This window comes from Calonectris borealis, chromosome Z (genome assembly GCF_964195595.1).
Source record: "Calonectris borealis chromosome Z, bCalBor7.hap1.2, whole genome shotgun sequence".
NCBI classification, from domain to species: domain Eukaryota; kingdom Metazoa; phylum Chordata; class Aves; order Procellariiformes; family Procellariidae; genus Calonectris; species Calonectris borealis.
Window position 1 is genome coordinate 31,480,773 of NC_134352.1, and position 22,508 is coordinate 31,503,280.

The window sequence follows — 22,508 nt, forward strand, 5'->3', positions numbered from 1 at the left end:
AGAAAAAGTAGAAGCCCTTCTCCAGTATACTTCAACCTGTAAAAAAATTCCCTTTCTTGTTTATACTACACTTGAAAAATTCCTTCAGTTTTCTACCCACACGCTAAATGTCTATGATAGACCGGGAAGAATTCTATATGCACCATCTTCTCCTGCAACTTCATAAAGTTGGGAATTGAGCAGAACCTTCTGCCTTAATTTCAAGGGTTTAATTCTATTACGCGATTTTTAATTTCCCAAATCAGACACTGTTGACTTTCACATGGAAAATATTTACTTTTTGCCTCTGATAAAACTATCGTGTATAATTGGCATTAATTAGATAAGTCATGGTGCAGGGTAAATATTATAAACTATTGATAGTATACAAGGAATTACTCCTGCATGAAATAGCAGCGAAAAATTCCTTACGTTGCTTCACTGTTTACCCGCTTTGCATGTTTACAGCACTTTCTAAACAGCAACTGTATAGAAATGTATACATATTTCACCAAACGAAACATACATTAATTTTTAAATAATACAGAAAGTATGACAATAAATCAGATACTCACCTTGTCAACCAATGTCCAAAGTCTGGCCGATGAGCCCACTGGACACCCGTCTGATTCAAGGATCGAAGCAACCGACAGCAAATAAGGATGATCCACGGACTTGCTAAGCTTATCCACTTATCTGATCCTTTTATGAATTCAGCTGAAGACGTGGCCTTGCCCAATTTTGAATTACCTGCTGCTGGAATGTCTATATTCTTGCACTCAGAGGCTTCTCCGATACTATCAAAATTTTGTTTCACAGTGGTGCTATGTTGAGGGTCGCATTCTTTCAGAAGAAAATTATTTCTACAAAGTTCCTGACACAGGGTCAAACAAAGTGTATTGATAAGAAAATACCAGGTTTGATGTTCCTCTTCTATAAAACTGCTTGCCCCCAAACTCAAAACGTGGCCAATTGTTCCAGCCAGAATCAGCACATCTACTTCTGACAAGCTAGAATTGGACACAACTGGATACTGCAAACAAAAAAAATATAGCAATGATGAAAGTGTATAAAAATTTCACTTGTTTAAACATTCATAATATGCTTACAGGAATTTCCTCTAAGAAAACAAAATAAACAGTGAGACAAGTTATTTCTATCTTGAGAAATCCCAAATATTTATAAAAGAATCATTTTAGTGTAGCCTATTTAGCTAGCATTGCAACATAATCATACTGTTCAAAACGACATTCTGTTTAAGGGAAAAAACTTCTCATATTCTCTATGAATAATCATCACAACTGTACAGGTTAAGATTCACTACCACCCTGTGGCAGAAGGTTTGAGACAAGCTCTCTCCCCATTGCACATTTGTAGAAGTAAAAATAGAAATCCTGCAGAAATCAAATTTGAGGTACAGATAATAGGTAATTTTCTAACAGTTTAAATCTGTGCTACCCTCAACTCAGTACAGTGACAGCCTTCACTACTCAAATTAACAAAAGTTACTTGCAGACAGTCTGGTGGCACCCCTTAACCTTGCTTAGCTTGAAATGTGTCTTTCATCATAAAATCTACTTTAAACCTTACCCATCTATTATTTACTTCACATGCTGTGCCTATCTAAAACCATGATATTCTTTGTCTAATGCCTCCATTAGTTCCATTTCCTGTTCACAGCAGCTACTTGGAATTGCCTCATCATCATTGCCCTTGATATGGCTAAAAAGAGAGTGTAAGGGCATGCGAAAGGTGAGAGCATCTGGTTCATTAATGTTATCAGGTAAAGGACCTTTTCAGCTCACAGGGAATATGAAGTAACAGGGAAAGCCATAAAAAGACCACACAGAGACACAAACCTGATAAGTAAGCACTAAGGGAGATCATAAAGATGACCAAAACTCTTCAGCCATTAATTGACAAGCCATTAAGAAACCACAGGCATAGCTCTGAAGAGCATCAGCCTGGACTTTGTAACAGATAAAGGGAGAAGTGACAGACCATGAGCGTTACAGATATCTGAGGGCGCCTGTGGCTCCATGCAAACTCATTAAGCAATGCTTCAGAAAAGTGTCAAAGGTGGGAGAGAGGAGCTGGTTAGGAACAGGCTGGAGGTGGGGGGGCAAAGTGAGAGGAGGAAGGATCAAGCGGCCAGAGTCACGTATAAGCAGGCACCAGTCAGTGTGCTCCTCTGACTGATCACTGCGGTCTACCCCGTCTTATTCAATCCTCTCCTAACTATCTTTCTGTGCCACTCTACTCCCTGTCCCACGTGCGGGTGCTTAAGTCTCACTGCAAGTAACTGGGGACAAGCCTGCATGCCAGCAACTTGAGACCAGAGCAAGTAAAAGCAAACGCCAGCAACTCGAGCAGGAATACGGGTCATTGGACCCACACGCCTGTAGTGCCAGTGACTGCAGCGTGTGAGCGTCCACGTGCCAGAGACCGCAGTGGGGAGCACAGGCCATCGGGACTGGGTGCCCGAGGTGCCAGCAGCTGGAGGGATCAGAGTGCAAGAGAGATCAGGGTGTCAGCAACAGGAAAAGCGACCATGGACCACCAAGCCTGTAGGTCTGCATCAGAAACTGGAGGGCCTAGAGTGCGCATCTATGTGTGAGAGGTCACAAGGCCACTGACTGGAGGGACCTCTGTTCAACTTCTCCTCAAAGTCTGAGCCAGAGGTGGGGACAGGAGCCCAGGCTGGGCATGCACAGCTGGGCTCCAGCAGCAAGGCAGGACAAATGCCCCAGCCTTGGAGGCCACCAGAGCCAGCAGGGGCTTTCTAACGTACCTTAACAAATGGGGTTACATACTTGTGAAGCATTTTGGGAAAGACACTGTCAAAAATCATCCCTTACCATTTTATTTTCTCATTAACTTTTCCTCTATTAGAGAATATCAAAGAGTATCTCTTAAACCAGTATTTTAAACACCTGATAACAACTTAAAAGCCAAATCAAAGCTACTGCATGCCATTTTTACTTCAGAGCAAAGATCTCTGAACCTACTTGCATGTTAATTTCTTTAACTGCACACTTCAACCACATCATCCTCCTCCATTTGACCTTATGAACAAACTTTAAGAAATCATCTTGAATATTCATACAGATAAATCTCACAGAGAACGTACTCACATTCAAAGATGCACAGTGTACTATGATTCCTGAACTGTTTAAATCATTTGTTAGAACAATATAGAAACTCACTAATCTTAGAGCAGGTAACAAGAAAATGGGTGTAAACAATACAAATATCCTTGAACATCTTAGATGCAAGTCTCACTTAAGTTTTACTGATGGCATTATATGTATTTTTGTTCAATAAGCAGGACCATGTAGCACAGAAAGGACAACAAACACACTTAATGCAAGAACCTAGTTAACACTATCTGGAATTTTGCTTTGACAAAAACTTCTGCAAAATCAAGATTTTATAAGATTTATGTGAAAGAATGCAGGAGGATAGTTAACGTTATCACCTATTCACATCACCTCCATTTCTCGTGTTGTTAAAGAAATATACACCGAAGTCACTTCGCTTAAAAAAAACCACAAGCAATAACAAAATCAACAAAAAATCCCCATGAGGTTACACACAACAATAACAGGGAAAAAAACCACTAAAAATTTAGCACAAGAACAGTCATAATCTGAAAAACTGCCCAGGCCGAATCTAAATTTACTAGCACTTGAAATTTCTTTGGTGTTCTAAAGACCACTCCTTTTTGCTTAGTATTCTACTCTGGAAATCAAATACCATAAGCTACATTCTGGAACAGAAGGACAACGTAGAGATGTAATTCGTGCAGAGACCAAAGACCATGAAATTTGCAAAACTGAGACAAGAACATGACTAAATTACAAAAAGTTTAAACGCCAATAATTCCATCACGCTGACCTTAAAGATCTTGGCTAACTAAATAATGAGTGGGCATGTAAGCACCATCTGCTTGCAGAGACAAAGGAATCTGAGATCCTCAACAAATGAGAATGAACCAGTCTCCAATACAATTCATTTGTCTTCTTTATAAGACATAACATAAAATCTATGTAAGGATTGCTCTCTTGTATCTGTTGCTGTCAGCACTGATACGAGAACTGAAGAAGTGATGTGTTATCAATGGGGAACATGCAAAAGCCTCATGAAAATGATGGCTTTAGTGTGAAATGTCCCAGTGTCAAGAATCCATATTTCTTGCCTGCTTGTTTGACTGTCACAACTCCAGAGTTGTCCAGAGAAAAAATTTACTCCTATATTCACATGAAAGTGTTAAAGTCCAATGGCATTTATTGATACACCACATTTCAGACCAGAGTTAGTCACTATGCAAAATGAAAAATTATCCTGCAAATTATAATCTCCCGAGCCTTCATGATCTAAGAAATACTGAAAATAGCTTCATCAAGTTTTTCTAAATTTACTGGTAATTCCTCATATATGAACTGTGCCCTATTAGGAATGCCATCATTACAGTTTTTTATACATCCTGACCTTAGATTACTTAGATTGTACTTAGTTTTTAGATCTGGTTTACAGGCACGGAAATGTAGGTCCTACCCTGCTATTCACAGCTCTGTCTTTCTAGCTGCTGAACACCTCCAACTCTCGGGAACTCAGTAGGCACTCCAGATACTAAAAGACTTGTGTGACTTGCACCGATATCTTGGCAAAAAAACCTAATGCAGAATCTTTAGTTTAGAAATTTGTAAATGCCAGGCTTTCAATTTAAGCTATAATCTGCCAAGCCAAGGTAGCTTTAACATCGGATGTATCAGCATTAGTAATGAGTAATACAGAAACTGACCTCTTTGCCCTATCCTTGAACGTATCTTGCTAGCTTGCAGAAATGCCAGTACATAAACAATGGAATATATGCATCTCTGCCCATGAAACTTACATTTTCTTCACTTGGAAATAAAACTTCCTCTAGTCTATCTTCTGGGTCCAATTCCAGCTATGTGGCTTCTGTGTGGTTGAGAGTAAAGCTCTTCTTCACAAAAACTGACCATCCATAGTTAATGCCTGAGGAATTTTACAATCACTTTTCAAATGAGAAACTTTTCGTTCTCACCATCACCCAAAATGTAAATATTTATCATTCTGTTCCCTTCTGATATTTGAGCTCCCTGCACCCAGTCTTGATTCCCAATGATGATAACTTTCCTATGACAGAGTACTACAGACCACACTTGCTCCTCCATTTTCACAGCAGTTTGGGATGATTTTTGAAAGCTACCCAGTAAAGGCACCATCCAATCACCGTTTTTTCTCCCCAAGTCAAAAAAATGCAAAAAAAAATTCTGGGTACAATTGCATAAAAATGTTTTATCATTCAATTCAGTAAAGAATCATAGAATCATAGAATCATACAGGTTGGAAAAGACCTCTAAGATCATCGTGTCCAACCGTCAACCCAACACCACCATGCCCACTACACCATGTCCCTAAGGGCCTCATCTACACGTCTTTTAAATACCTCCAGGGATGGTGACTCCACCACTTCCCTGGGCAGCCTGTTCCAAGGCCTGACCACTCTTTCAGTAAAGAAATTTTTCCTAATGTTCAATCTAAACCTCCCTTGGCGCAACTTGAGGCCATTTCCTCTCGTCCTACTGCTAGTTACTTGGCAGAAGAGACCAACACCCACCACGCTACATATATACCCACCTACATATATACCCACCACGCTACAAGAATATCACACAGAGGAGGAAAAACAAAAATATTTTTAAAAGAACAGAGTATTTTAAAATTAGCAGAAAGAGGGACATTTTGTTTATGGTGTTTGAAAAAAACACCATAATTCTACACAATGAAAATTCTCAAAAGCTATATTTGACAGGCTTTAACTTTTGTGTTCTATTTTCAAAAAACTATTGGTTTTGATTTCTATGAGAAATAGGGAAAAAAAATACAACTACTAGTAGTAAATACCGTACTTAAGTCAACTACCAAGCAATTAGAGTGAAGATATGAACAAGAAGCTAAAATTTTTGATGATTTTTTGGAATTCGTAAAGGGCTGCAGAACTATTTAAAGCCTGAAGTGTCATTAAAAGAAGGGACTGGTGCTGCTAGAAACATAGTAATCAGAACCTATAAATAACAGTCAGGAAGCAGATGCTAACACTGCCTGCACTGGTTCTTCAGAAAATTCATGAACTTGGTAATCAGTTTCTATATTCAGCCACTGTGGGAAAAAAAACATTACAAATGAGAAGCACTTCAGAGAAATCTTTAGATGTGAACGGAAACAATTTGAAGGAAAAGAGCTCTGAAGCCATTAGCAGGAGAGCTTATCTTAATTACTTTTAAACCACCTACATTTTATCGTATAGCATGAGCTTAGAAAAGGTTTTTAGCTTTTTTAACTGGCAAAACCCTGATTCAGGATTCTACTCCTGTCATCAGAAGAACAGGGCTTCAGAGCTCTTTCAGAAGTGGAGCCCATACGCAGATCCGCATCGTGGAGATGCACAGGTCACAGACACTTGGATTCAGAGACATTTTAGCATAATTCTCCTAACTCACAAAGAAGGCCTCTCAAGATCCACGCACAGCATATACAGACACCCAGTTTCTCCCCCAAAGTCTAGGTATTCTATTAGAAAAGGGGATGGAAGGTGGGACATGAATGTTTGTGAATTACAGTGTTTGTGCCCCAATTACCAGTAAATAACTTCTCACATCCGTACTACAAGCAAACCAGATTATCCACTGCTCCTTTCACATTCTCGAGGCTCTATCTTTGCATAAGCAGCCAGCTGGAAAAAAAACCACCATATCGTTCTGCAACAGCTCTGAGACTGGTGAAAATGTAAATCAAATCCATGTCACAGCTTTTATATATGTCTGGAATGGAGGAACATACTAACTAAACCTACAAAATATTTCAAGCTTGCTTTGGAACTTGAACAGAGACAGCAAAGCCTATCTGACTGATGATATGAGATATATATACAGCACTCCAGTCACCTATGGAATAGGATTGAAGATGGGATGACGAAAACAGATTTCCACAGGTCTGGATACAAAATCATGTCTGCGTTAACCAGAATTACTATTGCCTGCACTTTCTTAAGACATACTTCAGCTTCCCACATTTTCAGATCTGTCTCAGGTAGGAATATGAACACAGGCAGATCTGGGATGAAGAATCCAGTATTTTTTATTTCTATCTGCCCCAGCCTTAGAAAAACAAACAAACACACAAACCTAAGATATGATACTGGATACAGCATCCTGGATATAATTTCTAATCAGTTTGTCCGGTTTTGCTCAGTTTGTCCTCAAAGGCAGATGTACAGACAAAGCAGGGGTGGGGAAGGAAGAAAACTGACATAGAAGGGATAGATAAAGACTTCTCACACATACTCCTGTCCATGCTCCCTAGGCATTACTGACTAGGTGGGATCATGAGAAATGGCCAACAGATCATGGGTAACGGAATCATAGAATCATAGAAGCACAGAATCATTAAGGTTGGAAAAGACCTCTAAGATCATCAAATCCAACCGTCAAGCCAACACCACCATGCCCACTAAACCATGTCCCTAAGCGCCTCATCTACACGTCTTTTAAATACCTCCAGGGTTGGTGACTCAACCACTTCCCTGGGCAGCCTGTTCCAAGGCCTGACCACTCTTTCAGTAAAGAAATTTCTCCTAATGTCCAATCTAAAACTCCCTTGGCACAACTTGAGGCCATTTCCTCTCATCCTATTGCTAGTTACTTGGCAGAAGAGACCAACACCCACCTCGCTACAACCTCCTTTCAGGTAGTTGTAGAGCACGATGAGGTCTCCCCTCAGCCTCCTCTTCTCCAGGCTAAACAACCCCAGTTCCCTCAGCCGCTCCTCATAAGACTTCTGCTCCAGGCCCTTCACCAGCTTCGTTGCCCTCCTCTGGACACGCTCCAGCACCTCCATGTCCTTCTTGTAGTGAGGAGCCCAAAACTGAACACTGTATTCGAGGTGCGGCCTCACCAGGGCCAAGTACAGGGGCACGATCACCTCCCTACTCCTGCTGGCCACACCATTTCTGATACAGAAATGGCACTTCCTCCTCTAAAGTTCCTCAGAAAGATTCATTCTAAAAATGGAACAGCATGGATTATATGCTCCTTTTTATGTATTCCTTGAGGAATCATTTGCCTCTGTCAGGGAGCTAGCAATTAATTCTTTTCATACAAAAAGCCTTTCCACCCAACTCAAGTTTTGAATACCAGGAGACATTTTGCAATTGTTGCTATGATCATTGACAAAGCAGCTGTATTAGCAATATATAAGCCATCTGCAGGAAGTTGTTCACACCAGCAGCTGTCTCTCACCAACAACGATGAAAACGTGCCAAGAACAGATGGGAATGAAACCCTAAGACTCAGGCCAAACTAAAAAGGCAGAGCACGTACCTGTCAACCAATACTTGGTAACAGCCTATTCTAAACTTAGTAACAGCCAAGGAATAGCAGGATCTTCCTAGATTCCAGTCTTTGATCTAGTAGGAAAGCATTTTTCCTGGGTCATATGAAGTTACTTTAAAGTTACTCCTACAGTAGTGGGTGTCACAAGGAATTAACTCATCTCTAGCCATATAACAAAGATTTCTGGTCATAGACAAACTGAATTGTTTTCAGACTATCTATCTGGAAGAGAAAGCTATAATCCGTTGTCATTGCTCTAAACTCTATTGAAGTGGAACGTCTGTAAATTTTACGCAGGTCTAGACAGTCATCATTTTTAGGTTCTTACTGTTTGCTAGAATTAGAAAAACTGGTAACAATTAAGATGAAAAATGAGCTTGTCTTCCATATCATTGCACAGCAAGTAAACGTAAAGTTTCTACAGAATACACTGGATCAGTAATTATTATTTCAAGACCATATTCTTTTACTTTTTCTAAGAATAATTTCTATCTCTTTTACAATAAAATACAGAAAGCTAATGAAGGCCCTAAAGAACAACTCAGAAATGGCAGAAGTGAATTGAGTCCATTTAAAGACCAACACACCCCTAAGTACCAACAGTGTTAACAAACTGTACAACTAGACATCTCATTCAGCAGATTTCTCCATTCACATTGATTAATTTTACTTTCTTCTTTTATTTGCCTTTAAAAAAAACCCACACAAGCATCACTAGCTTTGACAGCAAAACATTAACACTACTTTGACACAAAAATTTTCAGTACCAAAAGCAAACTGTGATTTACACTTACAAAGACTGTTCTGTTAGCAGCTACACCTGAGATGAAACGTCTTTCCCTGATTTCATTAAGCAGACATTGTTAGCTGACTTGTTACTCTATTTTAGTCTAGCTACATGATTGACAGACACACCTAAATCTTATGTGGCCGATAAATATAAACATAAGAACGAAACACCATGTTCTATCAACAGTTCCCTTTTTAATCACTTTAAATACACTGAAATGAATTGCACTGAAGAAAATTGAAAAGCGGGGGGGAGAAGTAGGGCGGAAAGCTGTCTTCAGGAGAGAAGGGCATTACTTTTAGTTCAAGGCTTCTCTCAGAAAAGCAGCATTTCCAAGAAGGAATAACACAAATTCAGAAATTACAGAACCAAAATTATAAACTGGTATAGTTCGAATAATAAAAATCAGCAGTCTTACTTATAAGAATTTAAATTTATAATTAAGCTCAGGGATTACAGCACATAGTTGCACAGAGTGCAATATTAATCTCCACTCAGGAGTAGTGAATTTTCTGAATTATATGAAATACAGCAGTTATCAAATGTTCTCTAAGTCAGAAAGTTTGCTTTTTAGCTTGAAGGAATATGTCATCATATCATTAAAGCAATGTACGTGCCACACGTTGTCACACACTTAAAAAAACCCCCAAACATGATTCAAAGAAACCCAGACTGACAAAGGACTGTACTGCACAGAGGTTGCACCGTTGAATAGAAAGCTATGAGCATTAAAGTTACTGAATTTCAGAGACCTTTGAAAGATAAGACTAACGAGCATCAGAAAAAATACCTAGAAGCTGATTTTAGGGTATGACTGACAGTTCTTGGCATACTAAGTTTCACAGTGAAAGAAGAGTAAGACATTGCAAATTCTATTTCCTTGGAATTACCTGAATTCTATTCAATACAACAATATAATTCATCAAGTACTTTACAGAAGGTAACTACTCGCATAACTGAGAACATTTCTGAGCATTCCAAAGAGTGTAACAAACTCAATTTCTTAAACTTAAAAAACTTAAAAAGTTAAAAAAACTTAAAAGGTAGAAGAGACAGATTGATTTTGCTCCCTGTGTTACAGTTTCAAAACTATTTTTAAAAAAGCATTAAGAATACCAATATAAGAAAAGGTACTGGCAAAGTATTTTCTTATTAGTCTTGGAGCATTAATGTCTGTGGTATTTGGGAAGGGACAGATCATCACCAGTTCATGTTGTTGCAAAATATCATACATCTTGCTTTAATTGCAATCGTAAAACATCACTGTGTAACAGCATAAAATTAGTACACAGCATAACTGTTTCTGGTCTCATAAAAGCAACTGCAAAATAATTTACACTAATTAGAACATTTCTTAAATAATGTGAAAATCAGCACTTCTATGATCTTCATTATAGCAATCGATATCATGCCATGGTGAACACATCACATTTCAATCACAATTTTAAATTATTCAAATTACATCACAAATAACAATCTCTTTAAGTATACACAGAAAAAACTTTCATAAAACTTTATCTGAAAGTATGCCATAAAGAGCAAAACATTTTGAACCGTAATTAATGCATGCTCTCACCTTCAGTGGAAGTCTGGAATTCTCAAGGATCTTTGCAATGGCAGATAAAATACCACACATGAGTGCAGAAATCAGCATCATCACCCCAACTGCTGTTAACCAGGACATACTGCAGAAATAGCATAAACTTTCTGCCGATGTGCATACAATGACGTGAACTGCACACAGCATCAGACACATCAAGTAAAACAGCAGAGAGAATAATGGAGGGGAGAGAGGCACTTCAAATTCTGCCCGGCTGCTCAGGGCTTTTGGAACACTGAGCAAAAGCAGCAGCAGAACCTGGAAAAAAATAGAGAATTAATACTTAAAGAATTAGGGTTAGCCAATACACTGAGAATTCACACAAAAAAAATCACAGTGTTGTCATCCCTGTCACTCTGCTAGTATACATACTTCATCAAAAAAAGATGTGAAGAACTGTGGAGAACTACACTGGATTTTTTGACCCCAGTAAGGTATTACCATACAAATGGGAGAATCAAAGATTGTGTTTTCATTTATTAAGGGCTTGGACACACAAGTTACCAGAGTTTAATAAATTACCATGCGCCTCCTCACCTGTGGTAACTGATCACATGCATGATCTTCATTCCCTGCAAAAGTAAGAGTTTTAACTCCCAATATCAAAATAGTCCCAAAGCGAACAGATTTGACCCGTTATTTGTCATCTGTAAATGCCTGAAGTTACATACGCATTCTGCCAAAGGCCATTTATCGCACAATGTGTGAGATACACATACACAGAGATCCTGCTGAGTTAAACAGCTTCCCAGGGGCAGTTCTCATACTATCACAGAAGTGTAAGCTGCATTTCAAGCTTATGAATTCTCCCAGTATTTACTTTTTGTACCTCTCTTCATTTTAATTTGATTTATTGGGATTACTTTCCCTTTTCTCCAACCTACATACAGATCAGGCAGAATTCCAAGTTTCGTCTCAGGTAACTATAGCAGTGGACATGAATAATATAATGAATAATTTCTGCTACCCATGTACAAACCCTTACATGTTACCCTTACAAATTTAACCCTATCCCAGCCGAAACCAGGACAACAAATAAAGGGAAAATTCAACCACATGCTAAAATGCTTTGCAAGGGGCACAGGTGGAGCTAGGACTAGGCTGAGCTCAATCAGCTTGTGCTAAGGCAAGATTAAAACAAATCAAGATTAAAAAAACTGTATGAGACCACTGCCAACCTGTAATCTTTCACAGTCACTTGTGAAGACCTCTGTCTAAAATTTTTCCCACAATACAGTGAGGTATAGTAAAGTAGACCAAAAAAATCCAATGCATTGCAGTAGTCTTCCTTCTTCTTCATATTCTACTTCACACAGTTCACTTGGTTATGAAAATATGAGGTTTCACAGTATCAAATTGGCTTAGGTCTTACCTTTTAACACAGCACTTACAATTAAAACAAAGGCAGCACTCATGACAGGAAAATGCTCGAATCGTAGTTATCTACAAATCTAAATTTAGCTCTTTTGAGCAAATGCACTGTTATCAATTCATGTCCCAGAGGTATTCCCCTCATCTGAAATACAGGATAAATGGTATTTATAGCAGGTGTAGTCTGAAGTCACCTGTGAGATTCTGCACCCTTATTTATTCAGTGAGGGGGAAAATATGTATCAAGACAAAAAGATTTTGGAAAGCAAGGCAGTTTCTTGAGTACTGCACTGGAGAAAAGAAAAAATTCCAGCAGCTTTGCACCAAGTCTTACAGTGATGCTGAGCAAGCTCTTGTCAACCAAACTTTTCATGATGAGTAGCTGCATGTTTCTTTTCATGAAGGCCCACTGAGTAAAATTCCTGAGATCTGTCTTGTAGAAACAGTAAGCACCTACAACTGCATTCCAGAAAAAAAGAAATCCAATGCTTCAGGTCCAAAGTAACTGTCAAGAGCTTGAATGCATAGGTTCCCAAAACAATGGAACAAAAAAAAAATACAAGCACTTCAGCTTTGAGGTGAGCTTTGTCCACCTCTGAATTTGCCATCTGTAGAGCAGGAACAGAACCTACCATTTCATCTCCCAAGGGCACTGTGGAACTAATTCCTGTGAAGAGGTCAGCAGAGTGATAAACCCCACTGCGCAGTCTACCAGAAATGAAAGACATTTCAGATGTACTCTATACACAGAGAACAGTGCATATGGGACGAGGCATAGAGTCCTGCCAGGACAAATGAACTCAAATACTAAATAGCTGCTCAGGTACTGTTATCCATTCCAGGCACTGAACAGGACCAGTGCTACAGCAATTACACGTGTACAGCACCGCACACACGCAAGGACTAAATCAAGCTTATAGAAGGTATTTCCATCGTAGGGAACAATGCTTATTCTCACAAAAGTTGACACTTGTGTCATCTAAAAGGTCAGTGCAAGCTTCTGTACATAAAAGTTCAGTGTCCAGGCATGGTATCCCTTCAGCATTCTTCTCAAATCATTACCGCAAAGGATATTTCCACCATTTGAGATTTGCCCAAAATATCAATTACAGAGAACCACTTAAAATTTCAGACATGGGATATCTTATCTTTATTCCTACATGAGATATGAAGTGGCAACCCAGCACCTTACAGCAAGTATTTCTTTCAGGGCTCCACACCTATTAGTACAAAGAACAATGTTTGGAAATTGTGAAAATTGCCCACACAAGGTATTGCCTGTTCTGAGCAGCTACGCTCACTGTTAGATAAAGAGGAACAGGTAGGAACTTACTTGCCAGACTTTTCTTTTTAAGTGCAGCAAGGCTACTCAAAAAGTAGAAGGCTAATTAATATGGGAGTAATTTCAGTTGTAGCACATCTGCATATTTACTGTAACTAGTTACAACAAAACATAAGTAGCTTATATCAAAAGCTCTCAAATCATTTTAAAGGCTAAGTTATACTTTAAAAGGAATATCAACCTCATGCAAGCAGAAAGTCAGCCAACTCTAAGAGTTCATACTCGGTAATTCTAAAGACCAGTAAGAGTACACACTAAGTAGTCAAAAACCAGAAACTTCTATGTTTGTGCACTTAGCTTTTTCACAGAAAGATGTATTTTTTTACCTCCATAATGATCACAGTCCCCACCATCATCGAATACATGTCATATTGTGCCACTTGTTTGCTTAGTGAAGAACTCAGAGTCTTCAGGGCCTCCAAATATTGCTTCAGGACCTTTTTGCCAAGATTTAGGAGTATTTCTGAATTATTCCCCTCTAAGTACAGTTTGATCCAATTACCATGGGACTTCTCTGCTATCTTAAAATGTTCATATCCAGGATCTAAGGAGGAAAAAAAAAAAAGAAAAAAAAAAAGAGGTAAGAGGATCCATGAACAAAGGACGATTAATTAGAGATGTGATCATATTTTTATATTTGCTTGTATAGTATAAAAAAAATTGCTATGGAGGTTAAAACTTTTTTCACACCTAGAAAGTTACATTATCTTCCTGCAGCAAGACCATAATGAGCCAGTTACTCAGAATAAAAACAATTAATCCCTAACCTGATAAAACATCAAGACCTCTAAAAGTAACAAACGTATTAAAACATCCATTTACTCTTACAAAAGGTTTCCAGGACAAACTTATTCACATGGTTTAAATCCTGAAAAAAGTCATGTTTTCCACTGGAGCTACTCATTATCCAGGCCATATTGTACAAGCCAAATGGGAAATGATCAAATAGCTGATGTCTGGAGGAAACATCAAAGGACACATATGCCATATTAGGGACCTCGATTTTGCTGCAAAGCTAATGAGAGTCAGCTGGTAACACGAAGTTAAACACACAGCATGCGAGATTTTGAAGAAGTAATAGAAAAGTTAACAGCTGAAGTGCAGTTTGGCTTCAGGCATTCAGACTATGAAGCTGGTGCAAAGCAATCCTTGGCAGTGAAACTTAGTAATTCTGTTATAGTGTAAGGATGATCCGCAGTCTAACTTGATTAAAAAAGAGAAAACCTGATGCTGCCATCAACCTATGGAAGCAAGACTCTTGTGGCAGGTGATTTCATGATGGCCTATCTACATCTAAAAGAATTCCGACCTGAAGAAAAATAAACAAACACCAAACCAAAAACAAACAAATAATAAATTAAGGAAAATCTCAGTAAAAAACCCAACCTCCAGGACAGAGATCTGTTGTCTATACCTAGCTAATATTTTCTTGTAGGCATGTAGTTTTGATTAAGACTTCTGAAAAATACATGTGTAAACGAGACTGCGGGTGAACACTGTCAACACATATGAAGACTGCGGTCTGCTTTCAGAACTGGGGATGAGAACAAGACTAGCACTAGACTATGTCCCTGAAGCGAGTCATTTTAAATCAACTTCTTACATTTCACAAATAAGGCACGACTGAATTCTGTAGGTTCAGGTTTAAATGTGAGTACACTTTTCAATATAAGTACAGAGACATCAGTTTCTTTTCTTTCTCTCATACTGTAGAAACACATCTGCATTACCCTATTCTCTCTAAATTTATTTTAAAAGCTTGAGTGAGGACAACAGGAGACACAGGAAAGAAGCAAACAGCCAAATCCTACATTTTAGAAGTCCTTTGTAAATACAGGCAGCAGTTGCTTTTCTCCTATATGTATTTCCTCTCACTGGTTATTCCACAGAATCCTTACTTTACACCAACTGTTCTGGTTGATAACGCCACAGGGTAGGTGTGGAGAGAATGGTTCAAGTCGATTCAAAGGACATATGAAAGTACTCTACTATTTTATTCTCCCATCAACTACTGCTGATTTTTGTCATCAACTTTCCCATTACTAAACATTTACACAAAAAGCTGCAGCACAAAAAGCTGAGTCTTGATAGCCTTTTTACTTCCCAAAAAGATATACTTAGCAGTGACAATAACTAGATTCTGCAGATGAGCATTATTTTGTTCACACAAGAAAAAAAATGTAAACGCTCACTACAAGCGTAAAGATAAAAAAAATTTACACAATTTCTGTCAAAATTATTAGTGTGGATCCTACGTGCACGTGAAGAGCATTCTATTTACTTCATGTAAGTTTAATTTCAAGAGCATTTATTTAAAATAGAACAATTAGGTCAGTTTCTGTGTTTTATTGTAAATATGGAAAATGGTGTTGCTCCTGAAAGCACTTACGACATGTTTTCCTTCTTCCTTTTATAGGTGCATCATCCTCCATACTCCAACATGCCATATGATATTTAAAATATTGGTGATTGAGTATAGTATGCAATCACAACATAAATTCAGTTGACAACGCCAGAAAAGCAAGAGCATAACTTTCAGAAACTTGTATCTCACTGGACATCATGCTACGTGTGAACATTCACATATATCTGTATTTTTTGCAAGAAATAAATGTTTAGTTTCACTTCACATTAACAATCCTTGGTATTCCCCTGTGATTTCACTTGAAAGTTAATGACAACTTAAGGGCAAAAAGGCCAACTTGGAAATTTTTATATGAGGAGCCTACCATTATGTTCCATCTTGCAATCCTTATCTTCTTAGCTAAAAGTAGGGCAAAACATTTGTTGTACAGTTTCAGGTGACAAGGGTTAAAGCAATGACTGAAGTAAGTTTGGTGTCACAAAGACAGTTCATTTTTACTCCTGGTAGATCAACAGCGTATCAGACTTGGAAAAAAATCAGCAGGTTCTTTGTTAAGCCTTTTCAGCAAAAGTACATCATTAAACTCAGAAACATTTTAAATTTTATTTCAAGTGAAAGAAGATGAATGAAGTATTTATATTCCTAATTCTTGTACAGTTATGAAAGACTTGTGCTTACCGTTTTTAAGTCTCTCACCACTACAAGACACTTTGTGATCTACTACAGGCTGAATTCAAAGTGAAAATTTTAGAAAGCAACGTTTAATTCAGAATATCCAGTCTGGTCTCGCAAGACTTCTAACAGACTCCAAAGCATGCTGATCCTACTATGCAAGAGGCTTGTAGGTATCTGCTGGAAAGTACAATTCAGTCAGCAGCAAACACTTGTACATTGAGATAGCTGCCAGTATTCATGGAGACTTTCACTTCCCTACTGTAGTTCTTCGAATAGTGAATTCCCTAGAAAGTTCCTCTTCCAGTATATTTGAAATAGGAGTTAAATATTCATACTTAGGAAGAAATCCAGAAAGGATCATCTAAAATTAGCTTTAATCAAACTGAGATTTGACATGACACTATTTCATTAAACACAACATTGAAACGAGTTCAAGTTATATTTTGAAATCTAAGTAACTTCTCTCCACATCTGCTGCTGCTGTTCTGTTTCCTTTTCATGCTTTCTGCCTAGTCTCCCTCTTCATTCTTTTTAGCATTTTTATTTCACTCGCACCTACCTCTTTCCATGCTATTGCCCACCAAACCTATTCTGTCCATCTTATGAAAGATGGCTGTTCTAGTCAAACACGCATTTATATCTTTGATATATATTAAGTGAATGATTTAAAGATCCTGCAGAAAAGCATAAAGGACCATGGTTACCAAATTTCCTTTGAGAACTCCAGTAATATCTGTTCAATGGCACATTTGTATGCAGTAAGTACAAAATGAGAAGGGGCGTTGAAGCATTTCAGTAACTGGTGCCTAACATCTGCAAGTCACTCTCCCATGGGATACTCACAAGACAAGCTAAAGTTGAGGCAAAATCCAAAGCAAGCTTGCCCAGTTACAGGTTTCCCAAAGAACTGGCAATGGTTTACTTGCATAGTATTTTCGGCTTCAGCCTCCCTCCAATGTTATCACAAGCAAACAGCTATGCTTCCCAAGCATCTGTTTGATAACAATTTCACTTAGTTCCAGTCACAGGCAGCACTCATTTAAAAAAAAAATTATAAACATAAGAAAAGAATGGATAATGTAAAAGTGACTTCTCCAGTTTCAGTATATAAATCTCGCAGTAACAATCAAATTATTTCAATCAACATGCATCTAATACAAGTTCAGGATTAGTTCCAAATTGAAAAGTGGACACTTATTTTAATAACATCCAACTTGCTCTCAAGCGTAACTCTTCATTCCACTGTGAAGTGCCTCTCAAACAAACAATTCTAGTTCATCATTCAGATGAATGTTCAGAAGTTCAGAACATGAGGGAAGCATTACTAGATACCTACAGCTGCCTACCTTACACTAAGGTATGTACTTGCTCAGACACCCAAAGTGTGTTTCTAGCTCCTTTCAGCTTCTTCATTTTTGCCAGCTGTTTTTACTCTCCTTTTCCAGACTTTTTTTTTCAGCTGCATGTGTCTATCTCTATCAAAAGAAAACCTAATGTCTCATGTTATCATTTATTAGCATGTTTCAAAAAGTCTTTTTCAAAATAATCAAGCCCTTAGACAAGCTTCAAGTTTCTCATTTAAAATTTAATTTACGTGAAGATAGGTTTAACCGTGAAGATCCCTTTGTAACTCAATAAATCAAAACCTCATGAAATGCTGTACAACCTCTTGGTTTGAAAATGCAGGTTTGTATGAACAAACATTGAAAAAAACGAGAAAAAAGAAAAACGTTATTGAGCTGCCTCCATTCTGCTCTTTATTAACAGATATACTTAAAACACACTTGAAGACAAAGATATTTTTGTGTACTGTTCCACTTTCTTTTTAACATTGGAGTGGCTGAATCCAGGTAACTCCATGGATTCTTCATGAAACAGCATGCAAAGCTGTGACTCATCTCAACTGACAACTAAATTCATCCTTTTGTATTAAAAAAGAAATGCACATTGCACCAAAAATGAATGTATATGTTATGCTATAGCTTACAATGGGTGAATCTTTCCTTACCATGATTCAGTCATCATATTCAAGGTACTAACAGCTTGTGCCCTACCTCTGTGCTGCAAAATACAATACTCTCCACAGGAATTCCATGTTTTCCTCTTCAGAAGAACCTACTCTTTTTGAGCTGAAGAGTTGAAAATAATAATAATGAAAAAAAAAGGCAGCAAGGCTTAGGCTTTCCCTGCAAGTATCTTTCACTTTAAACTGAAGCTCCAGTCACAGGCATTTTTCTTAGCATTCAACTGAAATGTTATGATCCACCAGTTGTTACTAGCCAAGAATCTGCATTGGAAAGCTTGAACCTGCAGCAGCAAATGTGAGTGAGATGTCCAATTGCGTTATCTTCTGGGGTTTCTTTCCCTCAAAAAAACTGGCAGCACACCTTGTCTGTGGAATTCAGAAATGGTATGGCCCAAGACTTGTCACCACAACTCTGATGAGTGTCCAGATGGTCCACAAAAAAAAGCCAAAAGCTCAGAGCAGGGTGAGCTAGGGCAGATTGCTCAGAAATGTGTCCAGTCAGGTCTTGAATGTCTCCAGGTATGATGACTCCACAACCTCTCTGGGCAACTCACTGCAGTGTCTGACAACCCTTACACAAAAAAAGTTTTCTTTCATTTTAACAAAATTTCCTGTATATCAGTTTATGCCCACTGCCTCTTGTCTATTCACTGGGCACCACCAAGCAGACCCTGGTTCAATCTTCTTTATTCCCTCCCATCACGTATGTCCTGGTTCCAGCTGGGACAGGGTTAACTTTCTTCCCAGTAGCTTGGGGGGTGTGCTGTGTTTTGGGTTTGGTATGATAGGAGCGTTGATGGCCCACTGATGCTTTGGTTGTTGCTGGATGGTGCTTGCATGCCCTCCCAAGTGCTGGGAGGGGACGGGAGCACAGCCCAGGGTGGTTGACCCAGCTGGCCAATGGGGTATTCTATACCATGTGACATCATGCTCAGTATAAAAACCAGGGTGTGGGGGGGCTCACCCCGTTCGTGACACGCGGTCAGCAGTCAATGAGAGCAGTTGCATTGTGCATTGTCTGCTTTGTGTATTCTGCTATTGTTGTTGTTCTCATTGTTATTATTACTGTTCTACTTCATTTTATTTCAATTATTAAACAGTTTTTATCTCAACCTGCGAGTACCTGTGCCCTCCTGATTCTCTCCCCCATCCCACCAGAGGAGGGGGGATGAGCGAGTGGTTGCGTGGGGTTTAGCTGCTGGCTGGGGTTAAACCATGACAACATATTACCTACATTGATAAGATCCCGGCTGAGTCTTCTCCTATCCAAGCTGAAGAGTCCTAGCATGCTCAGCCTCCCCTTGTATGACAGATGTTCCAAACCCTTCATTACCTTCACGGCCATTTGCTGCAGTCACTACATTATATCCATGCCTTTCTTGTACTGGCGAGCCCAGAATTGGACCCAGGATGCCAGATGTGGTCTCACCACAGCTGAGGAAAGAGGAAGGATTGAGCTGCTGATGACAGTCCTCCTAGTGCAGCCTTGGATGCTGTTGGCCTTCCTTCCACAAGGGTGTGTTGCTGGTTGATGTTCAAGTTGGTGTCCCCAAGGACCCCTTGTCCTTCTCCACCAAGCTGCTTTCCAACCAGTCAGGACCCGATCTGCACTGGTGCATGGGATTATTTCTCCCCAGGTGTAAGATTCTGCATTTCCCTTTGCTGAATCTTAAGAGGTTCCTGTCAGCCCATTTCTCTAGTCTGTTGAGGAATGGCAGCACACCCACTTACTGTATCAACCACTCCTCCCAGTTCTGTATTGTGTGCAGACTTGCTGAGGGGGCACTCTGTCCCATCGCTCGGGTCAATAATGAAGATGTTAAACGGTATCGGTCTATGTCAAGCCCTGGGGTTGATCACTAGTGACTGGCCTCCAGGTGGACTTTGTGCTGCTGATCACAACCATGAGAGCCCAGCAGCTGAGCCACTCTTCAGTCTGAACTGAACTGAAACAGGATGGTTGAAGCACCATAAGAGCACCACGGATGGGGTGGACCTTTCCTCAAGTTGTCTGAAGACCTACTAACTCTTCCCAATCAGACTATCTGTAGCAGACACCCATAACAATATTGCCCATGTTGGTCTGTCCACTCATGCTGACCCAGAAGTTCTCAACTGTTTCATCATCCACCTCCAGGCAGAGCTCCATGCACTACCACTATTCTCTCACATAAGGGGCAACTCTCCCTCCTCATCTTCCCAACTTACAATCATAGAATCACAGAATGGTTCGGGTTGGAAGGGAAAGTACCTTTAAAGATCATCTAGTCCACCCCCACCACCATGGGCAGGGACATCACCACTCGTTACTGGTTTCCACTTGGACATTGAGCCATTCACTATAACTCTTCGGACATGGCCATCCAGCCAATTTCTTATTCATCTAAGAGACCATTCGTCAAACCCAACCTCTCTCTAACACAGCAGCAAGAATGTTGGCGGAGGCTGTACCAAAGGCCTTACAGAAGTCTCGGTAGATGACATTCAAAGCTTTTCTCTTGTTCACTGACGCAGTTACTCCATTGTAGAAGGCCACTAGATTAGTCAGGCACAATTTGCCCTTGGTGAAGCAATGTTGGCCATCTCTAATCATCTCCCTGTCTTCCATGTGTTTTGACATGTCTTCCAGAAGGATCTGCTCCATGATCTTACTGGGCACAGAGGTGAGGCTGACTGGTCAGTAGTTGTCAGGGTCTTCCTTTTTACCTCTTTTAAAAATGGGCATCCTTCTTGAAGATGCAGAGGGAGAATTCACCTTAAGACTCTGTAAAAAAAGCTACCATGACTAGCTCCATGTTCCTGAGACTCTCCACTACTGAAAGGAGAGAAGGTCATCATGGATGCTTTGCCCTCCAAACCCTTTCCAGTAGGGTAGCATCTCTAATAGCAGTTTGCAGTCACAAGCAAGTAGCATAAAAATTTCTCACATATCCATCCTCAGCAATTTGTATTTCATTTCTCAGATGAAAGCTACAAGTTGAAATTAAGCTGTTCCCGGACAAAAACAAAATGAAAGTGAAGATATAAAGCAGAAGCTGGTAGAAACTTCAGTCTGTTTCACCAGTGCTTGCAGAAATACTGTCAGATGGAGCTTTGTGTTGGAATTTTCAGTAACACAGCCATATCCTGAACTCCACCAACAGGGCAAGTTACCTCACTTGACACAAATGGGTTAAATGAGGAAATCTATGCAGAAAAAAAATATCAGAATACATGGGGCGTGGGTCCTGGTATTGACATGTTGCTACCATAAGTGGCATTTGTTTCATTAGACTCCTGGAAAGGGTTTAATTATGGTTAGAAGCTGTGATGTTGAAAGATAATTAATTCTTGACCTACAATGATCATCTTGCTAAACTTTACGTTGTTATCCACTTTAATTATTCATAGCTGTAACACAGTTCTGCATTCTCATCCAGTCATTTTAATGATTCAACAGATTATAAATCAAGTGACAAGGACTTCAAGCTTCACAGTCACTTTAAGACAACAACATCTTCTAAAGTCCATGGTAAAATATTCTCCTTCATCCTCTGACTCAATTTTTTTCACATAATTGTCATATTAACTAGCTCACTTATACTGCAGTTTGTACCACGCTTCCTAACAAAATACTACATTTTGCTAGGTTTGGTTTACTTTTTCCACTTGTTTTTTATTCTTTCCTCCAGATACACACACACACATATATATGCACACCTATGTGTATTTTTAGTAGGCAACTTTGCAGTTCTCTAGGTTCTCACTCCAAGTAAATTCATACATAAGAATGAAATAAAAAGATAACTTACCCTAAACTTTCTTTAAAAAGATAACTTTCCCAGCTTTACTTGAAGCATCTTTTTATTTAACCTAGAAAATTCACTCTATTGTGCTACTTCTCCGAATAGCTCAGAATCAGTGCCCTATGTAGGATACCTCAAAAATAGCAGATATGAAA

General features: G+C 39.1%; 1 protein-coding gene across 7 annotated transcripts in view; it reads right to left on the bottom strand.

Annotated features, from left to right (window-relative positions):
- The window catches only part of PIGG (phosphatidylinositol glycan anchor biosynthesis class G (EMM blood group)), a 106,296-nt gene that overhangs the window by 72,018 nt on the left and 11,770 nt on the right, over nt 1–22,508 (bottom strand). For 5 of the 7 annotated variants that reach the window (XR_012671049.1, XM_075137946.1, XM_075137943.1 and 2 more), the window contains 3 exons: nt 13,829–14,046; nt 10,766–11,047; nt 555–1,012 (listed from right to left, as the gene is read on the bottom strand). Coding sequence is in view for 6 of the 7 variants with exons in the window: in XM_075137946.1 (XP_074994047.1) it covers nt 555–1,012; nt 10,766–11,047; nt 13,829–14,046 (958 nt within the window). In the remaining variant the exon portion in view is untranslated. Of the gene's footprint in view, nt 1–554; nt 1,013–10,765; nt 11,048–11,326; nt 11,362–13,828; nt 14,047–21,568; nt 21,755–22,508 lie in introns of those variants that run through there. The other 2 variants (XM_075137947.1, XM_075137948.1) reach the window with 2 other exon arrangements.